Here is a 7,808-nt window from a genome sequence, read left to right on the forward strand (position 1 = left end):
TGCAGTTCATGTTTGCTTATCTTTATTTGTCACTTGCTAAATTTTAAATTGTGTAAGAACTGTAGGGTGTTTTTTTTTTTACAGAATTTCATACCTGTCTTCAAGTGAAATGGAAAGAAGAGATTAATTTGAACTTCATGATATTTTAATGATTTTTTTCACTGCTATGAATTGTTTTTACTCCCTGTAGTCTCTGTCCTTTATTGCATTAGTGCTGCAGCACGATATTGGTGGGGAATACTGTTTTTATGAACTGTGGTGTCTCAGTGCCGCTGTTGTTATTCATCATTTAGTACAGCCTAAGTGACGCTGTTACAGACCATTCCAAAATTGAAAATAAACATTTCTGCTTTAGCTGGGTGAGGGTCACTTCATCTTTAGTGAGCATGTAAAGCCAAATAAATATTTTTATCTGTACCTTTATAAAAGGGATATAAGCAAAAGTCCTTTTGTATGCGAAGAACTCAAGGATTAGGACTAAGCAATAAAATAACTGCCAAAGTTTTACACTGCAAGGTGCTTCAGAGGTATATCCTTTTTCATTATACACTATGTTTCAGAAGCTATGAATCAATCATTTGAAGCTCACCAGGTTTAAACTTTGCATTTATTTTGCCAACTGGATACAATTCTGTCAACTAGGTACAAATTATTTTCGCAGAATGTGGCTTTGCAGTGCTGTAGGTACAAAATGGCTCCCCCTTCCCCCTCAGGGTTTGATACTCACTTATTTAGGTGGTGGTCTTAATTCTGCTGTTAACAAGTTACTTCTACATGAAGGGTCATGGCGCTATTTTGATACTGCTCCCAGCGTCACGGGCAGCCTGAGGTGGCTCCCGGGGGAGCCTGGCGTGGTTGGGTGGGCGCGGGGCGGAGCAGCCTCTGGCAGCGGGGTTCGCTCCCCTTGCCCCCAGCCCCGCGAGACCTCGCAGCCAGGAGGGAGCAGGGCCCTCCTGCTACCGCTGTTGCTCTCCGCTTCGGGCCTGGAAGGGGCTGACGAGCTTTCCCGTGACGGGAGCTCGGCTGTTGGTGGCCCTGCGGCACATCTGCCAGAGGCACAAACCCTGTGGGTAAGAGGGGCAAGGACTGCTCCCGCCTGGCGCTCCTTCCCCCCCGCGGGCCTACCCCGGCCCTGGGGGGGCTGGCGAAGAACGCAGCGAGCCCAGCGGGGCTCCTTCTGGCGCGGCAGCCGGGGACGGCCGGCGCCCGGCCGGGTGTCTGCGGCGGCTGCGGGGCCACTTTCCAGACCCACGGGCAGACAGACCCCGGGTTTGGGGTTTTCTCGCCCTTTTGGAGAAGTTGTCGGAGGAAGCGCCCCGGTGGGGCCCTGCGGCGGCCGCGGGACGGCGGCGGCACTGACTGACGGCGGCGGCCACCAATAGGGGGCGCGGGGCGGGGCGCCGCCATTTCGGGCCGCGCCCCCGCGGCGTTCGCTGCGCGGCGGCGGCGGCCGGGGCGGGGGGGCCGTCATGCGCGGCGCGGGGCGGTGCGGAGCCCTGCCCGCCCTTCCCGCCCGCCGCCCCTTGCCCCCGCCCCCGCGCTGCGGGGCGGAGCGGAGCGAGGCGGCCGCCGTGAGCGGGGCCTCGGCGGCGGCGCCCGCGGCCGCCCGGCGATGGCGGCGCGGAGGAGGCGCGGGCGGCCGCGCGGCTGCTAAGTAGGGCAGCGGCGGGGCGGGGGCGGCGGCGGCGGGGCCTCGGCGGCGGCTGCGCCATGCGGGCCGGGCGCGGGGGGCCGGGCGGGAGTCGGCGCCGGGGGCGGCGCGCCCTGCTGCCCGCCGCGGGCCCCGGGGCGCCGGGGCGCTGAGCAACAGTTGGCCCCGCCGCCGCCGCGCAGCATGAAAGCGTGCCGGCGGAAGGCGCTGGCGCTGTGCCTGGGCTACGCGCTCCTGCTGCTGCTCGCCGCGCTCAACCTGCTGGAGTACAAGTGGCGGCGGGAGCCGCGGCGCTGCGGGGAGCCCCCCGCCGCCCCCCGCCGCCGCCCCCCGCCGCCGCCACCGCCGCCCCCGCCGGCCGGGAGCCGCGGTCCGGCGGGCGCCCGGCGGCAGCTCGTCTATGTCTTCACCACCTGGCGCTCGGGGTCGTCCTTCTTCGGGGAGCTCTTCAACCAGAACCCCGAGGTCTTCTTCCTCTACGAGCCGGTGTGGCACGTCTGGCAGAAGCTGTACCCCGGGGACGCCGTCTCGCTGCAAGGGGCGGCCCGCGACATGCTGAGCTCCCTGTACCGCTGCGACCTCTCCGTCTTCCAGCTCTACAGCACGGCGGGCGCCGGCAAGAACCTCACCACGCTGGGCATCTTCGGGGCGGCCACCAATAAGGTCATCTGCTCCTCGCCCCTCTGCCCGGCCTACCGCAAGGAGGTGGTGGGCATGGTGGACGACCGAGTGTGCAAGAAGTGCCCGCCGCAGCGCCTCAGCCGCTTCCAGGAGGAGTGCCACAAGTACCGCACGCTGGTCATCAAGGGCGTCCGCGTCTTCGACCTGGCTGTCCTCGCCCCGCTCATGCGGGACCCGACCCTGGACCTCAAAGTCATCCACCTGGTGCGGGACCCCCGGGCCGTCGCCAGCTCCCGCATCAAGTCCCGGCACGGCCTCATCCGGGAGAGCCTGCAGGTGGTGAGGAGCAGGGACCCCCGCATCCATCGCATGCCCTTCCTCGATGCCGGCCACAAGCTGGGCGGGAAGAAGGAGGGGGGGGGTGGTTCGGACTACCATGCACTGGGTGCCATGGAGGTCATCTGCAGCAGCATGGCCAAGACCCTGCAGACCGCCCTGCACCCCCCTGACTGGCTGCAGGGCAACTACATGGCCGTACGCTATGAGGACCTGGTGGTCGAGCCCATCAAGACCCTGCGGCAGGTGTACGGCTTCGTCAACTTGTCGGTCAGCCCGGAGATGGAGAAGTTCGCCCTCAACATGACCAGCGGCCCCGGCTACTCCTCCAAGCCCTTCGTGGTGTCGGCCAGGAACGCCACCCAGGCGCTGAGCGCCTGGAGGACTGCGCTCAGCTACCAGCAGATCAAGCAGGTCGAGGAGTACTGCCACCAGCCCATGGCCCTGCTGGGCTACGAGAGGGTCGGCAGCCCCGACGAGGTGAAGGACCTCAGCAGAACGTTGCTCAGGAAGCCGCGGCTGTGATGGGGCAGCGGGCACCCACCCGCTGACCACCCTCGGGAGCGGCCGAGCCCCCCGGGGAGAGGAGCCGCTCCGGCTGCCTGGAGTGAGGGAGGGAGCCGGGGAAAGCGGCCTGGCTTCCGAATTCCTTCAAACACTGCTGAAGGGTAACATACAGTAATGTGATGGTTTCTTTCTTTTTTTTTGTTGTTTGTTTGCCCCCCCCGCCTCCCCCCCTTACATTGGCTTAGATGCGATTTAAAAAATAAATTAAAAAAATAAAGTGGAACTGGAAATATGTGTGAAGCCCCTTTGCCCTTCTCTAAAACGCCAGGCAGTGGTTCTGTACCAAAATCTTTTTCATGGAGTTCTTGTGGTTTTGAAGATGTTAACAAAAACTCTTGCACAATTCCTGACACATCTTTATCTGCCTTGGTGCGGAGGGAATGCCCTTGGAAAGCGTGAGGGTGGAAATCAGACTTTTGTGTGAATGCAGATGTTCAGACATGATAGTAATAAAAAAAAAAACAATAAATGATATTCATTTTTATAATTACCTCAATTGTTTGGGAACTACAGTGTTACTTACGTACAGCTGGAGGGGATGCTTGCTTAAAATAGCAACATGGACTTGTGTTTTTTTAAGGGTATGGGTGGAGGGCTGGAGTGCAACATTTGGCGTGTTTAAAGATGAGGAGCTGCTCCCAGAAACAAGTCCAGATCTCACCAATGTAGCGCAGGCTTTATGGCTGTGTCCAAGCAGGTTTCCGTTTAACTACTGTCTTTTCTGTTGTATTTGAAAAGTCTTTCAAGTGCCACTGTGTTAGTGTCCTGAGAGAGTTTTAAAATGTTTGCCATCACAACAGTATTTATTTTTGTCTTGACATGTATGTCCAGGAGTCACTGTCAATTAGAAGTGGATCTACAGTGTGACAAGAAGTGCAGGGTTTAAAAAGACATATCTCATACTGGAAACATTAGCATGTGTGAAAACAAAAATAAAATTATATATATTATATATATTCTATACTGCTGACAATGCATAAGATATTTAAGATTATTTCTTGATGTTGATTGGTAACGGGCATAACAGGGAAGCATAGCAAAATGCATTAAATGATTTATTTTTCCCCTTTGTCTAAGTGTCGGAGGGTGTATTTATGTACAAGGAGGGAGGAAACGTACAGCTGTGTGTTCATAGCTGCAATGGAGCTTTTATGGCGTCAACCTAGCGTTTGATTTCAGAGCGCTGGTTAGATATGCGTTTGTTGTGAATTGTTGTTGCTCTCTGATGGAGCCAGATGGTGGTCTGGCTCTTTCTGGGAGCTTTGCCTAGAGACTCTGTCCCATCGTTTGAACTTGATAAAAAGAAAAAAAAAGATGAGATTTTACTACTACTGCTTTTAGAATTTCCTGAAAAAGTCCCGGTTTATTAAAGGTTAAGTGGTGTGTGGCATACGAGAAGTGCAGACACCTCAAGTAGTTTTCAGTCTTGGTGTTGTTGTCTGATGCTCTTTGAAGGCTCATTTTGGAACTTGAGTTTTTAAACAGAAGTGTTTTTGCCACACGGTTCTCTCAGGAGACTATAGATTTTTCTACAGGAAGTACATTTTACATTGCCTATCTGGATGTTGTGCCTTCGGCAAACGTGAAGAGTATAAAAGCAGGAAAAAGGAAACTGATTTGTGAAAATAAATTTATATAAACAGGATGCTGATAAGTGTGTGTGTGTATGTGTGAAAATTTTAGTGATGTGTAATATGTCTATTTCTTGTGTTAGTACTTTCAAGCTAAACAGGTGATAACTGACTGCTGAGCTATTTGAGTTCTGATGAAATTTTGGCATTAGATGTTGAATTTATTCTGAAAAGGAAACACATCTAATAAAATAGTTAAAAGATCATTGTAGAAGGTTGGCTATACACTTGCTGCATGACTGCATTGCACATGGCCATTCCCTCAGTTCATCATCACTATCGGCACAAACAACAGTAATAATATCTGTCAATGGGAGATCTTACAACTGGCCTGTTAGGCTATATTCCCATATTCCGGATAGCAGTGCTTAAAGTGGGAGGGACAGTTAATTTGGTATTTAAAATATGTATTAAGGTACTTGCGTTTTTGTGGAATGAGGTATTTTGTGCTATCGCTGGACGTATTCTGATGCAGTGCTGAGTGAATTTCGGACGTCTGGGTTTGCACTGTACCCCGTGAGGGTTTTTTTTGTTTGTTTTTTTGTTTTTTGTTTTTTTTTCTGTCAGCGTGTCCTGGGGCAGTGCTTGAAAATCCGATGTGCTTACAGAGCAGGTCGCTTGCTTTTTATCCATCCACTGCTTCGCCAAGCACCCCTGCTCCCCACCGCACCGTGCTACCTGGCTGCCTCCTGGCAGCTGGCGCTGCTGTCGGGAGGGCGAGCAGGCCGGGGGGCTGCGGACCCTCTGCAGAGCGGCGTGCTGCCCGCGGGGATGCGAGCCCTGCTTCCCTCCGCGCTGGCACACTGCGCCGCGACTTCGGCTCCCGCTCTCTCAAGTGTGAAACTTTGCTGTGGTTTCTGAATAGGGGCTTCTCACGACAGTGTGTCACAGCTCTTTTGATTTTGGGGGCTGAAGCATGGTCACTTACGTGTGCAGAATTCTTTGGTCTCTTCTGGGAAAGTTTTCTGGGTGAGTAAAGTGAACAGGAATTAATTGCCTCCGGGAGCGTGAAATAGATGAGCCCGAATGACTTAGCTTCCAAAAATCTCCTTGGGATTCTAATTCTATTAAAAAGCTCACCCTGCTGTTCTGAGAGAGCGCTCGCTGCTCTTCTAATAACGGTACGTTGCAAGCATCTGCTTCACTTTGCTGATACAACTGGTGTGCCGGTAGAGTTACAGCGTCCGAGTCTGGTCCATAATTTGAGCTCCACCTACTACATTGCAGCAAGGAGTTACCCAACACACCATACAATTGTATCTGGGCATGTTTTGGTGAACAGAAGTAGTAATGCAAAGCTCATTTTGTGCAAATAAAGGACGGTGATTTTGTTCAGGTAAAGCTTCAGGAGAAGTGAATGGGACTCTGCTTGTGTAAAATGCTGGTGGGCTAAGCTGTATGTTTAATGCTGCTCCATTAAAAAAATAAGTATGTGAACAACTGGCAGTTAAAAGAGGCCATTTTTAGTCCTTTATATTCGGAAAAGAGGATTAGAGGAATTAAAAAAAGCCAAACATAGTTGGAAAAAAAAGAGGAAGTTTTAAATGTGGAAAATTATAGATAAAAGTAGGATATCAGATTATTAACATGGTTACAAAAGACCTCTGCCTGTTGTGAGGAGGGACATCTAGCTGAGGTCGGAATACTTAAATGATACTTCACTCTTATGCTTAAAAATAGTGCCTGGGTTTGCCTTCTGTCTGATTTAATAATTACAGTGTGCTTCAACTGAAGCAAATGCTTGTATTAGTGACGAATCGATAGCATTCACAAGACACAGAGTGCACTAAGTTGCTCCGCACTGGAGGGGAGACTGTTCTGAAGACTTGGCACGTCATTTCGGTGGAACGGAAAGGCCAGTGTGCAGCTACATGTTGTTTTCTGCTGTGAACAAACCCAGAGAATTGTACAAGTATTGTAAATGGTAATCATCACTCAGTGCATGAAAACAGAGGAAAACCCTCCATCCTCCACTGAATCAACTTAAAACACAAGACTTGTAAAAGTGTGCAAGTTGCTGCAGCTGACCTAAATGCTGGTAATGAAAAAATGGTTACATAAAGTATCTTTCGGTCTTTCTAATGAAAGGAGGAAGTTCTTCATTTTTCCGATCACTTCATAATTTGTCAGGTGTTAAGCTTCATGCCCTGACTGGGAAGAGGAACCTAACTGACTTAATTTAAAACCACAAACCTTATTTTTCAGTTATGGTTTGAACTGAGGTCTCTAGAGATGACATACTGGTGGTTATAATAAATTATGAAACAAGTGTTTTTCATCCTGTAGGCCATGAGAAGAAGAGTTGGATTACTCTTTATTTCCACCTTCATTCCTAATTACTGTGGTGTGTTTTAAGTGTCCTTGAAAGTGAAGGGTGTTTAACATGAGCTTCTGCACACCGCTAGGGGTGGTCTTAGAGTCAGTGTTTCAGTTTTGCTCCGGCGCATGGCTTGAAGCGCAGGCATGGGTCTCTGCAGCGCTGGATGCCGAGTGTGTCAAACTGTGTGGGGCTGCTGTATGTGAACAGAATGAACGTGGGGCAAATGCTGCCTGTGTTACCAAATCAAATGGAGCAAAACTGGTCTTATTCTAGTGCCATTTCAATTAAAGGTGTTGTGCCAGGATAAATATTACTCTGCTGGAATTATGCATGTGAATAAGGCAAGCAGATTGAATTTGGAGGCTCTAAGTAGGCGTGAGACTGCTTGACATCGATGTATCCAACTTCTATGGTGAGTGCTTTCTGCTGCTTATCTTGGCAGTCATTAGATGCGGTTTACATTCTGTATCAGAGCTGCTGAGCAAGATCTTATGAAAATGTGCGTGTATTCTACAATAAAAAAATACATGGAATAACATTTCATAAATATTCATTACATTGAATAGATTTAAAGTAAAAAATAAGGTTTATCTGGTTTATTTGGATTCACTGGTATCAAATGAGTTTGATAATATGTTTAAATAAGAACTCTTGGCTGTTGTGACATCCATGGTTCTTCACG

The 7,808-nt window shown here is 50.7% G+C and overlaps 1 protein-coding gene across 1 annotated transcript; it reads left to right on the forward strand.

Moving 5' to 3' along the window:
- Positions 1–1,762: 1,762 nt before the first annotated feature.
- CHST2 (carbohydrate sulfotransferase 2) lies at positions 1,763–4,246 on the forward strand. Its single transcript, XM_009932046.2, has one exon. The coding sequence runs from the start codon at positions 1,835–1,837 to the stop codon at positions 3,131–3,133; it is 1,299 nt and encodes a 432-aa protein (XP_009930348.2). The 5' UTR covers positions 1,763–1,834; the 3' UTR covers positions 3,134–4,246.
- The last annotated feature ends 3,562 nt before the right edge of the window (positions 4,247–7,808 follow it).

Source organism: Opisthocomus hoazin, chromosome 4 (genome assembly GCF_030867145.1).
Source record: "Opisthocomus hoazin isolate bOpiHoa1 chromosome 4, bOpiHoa1.hap1, whole genome shotgun sequence".
Classification (NCBI taxonomy): Eukaryota; Metazoa; Chordata; class Aves; order Opisthocomiformes; family Opisthocomidae; genus Opisthocomus; species Opisthocomus hoazin.

What these genes read in the sequence shown, in the direction of transcription:
- CHST2 (XM_009932046.2), top strand. Translation starts at nt 1,835, where the DNA reads ATGAAAGCGTGCCGGCGGAAGGCGCTGGCGCTGTGCCTGGGCTACGCG.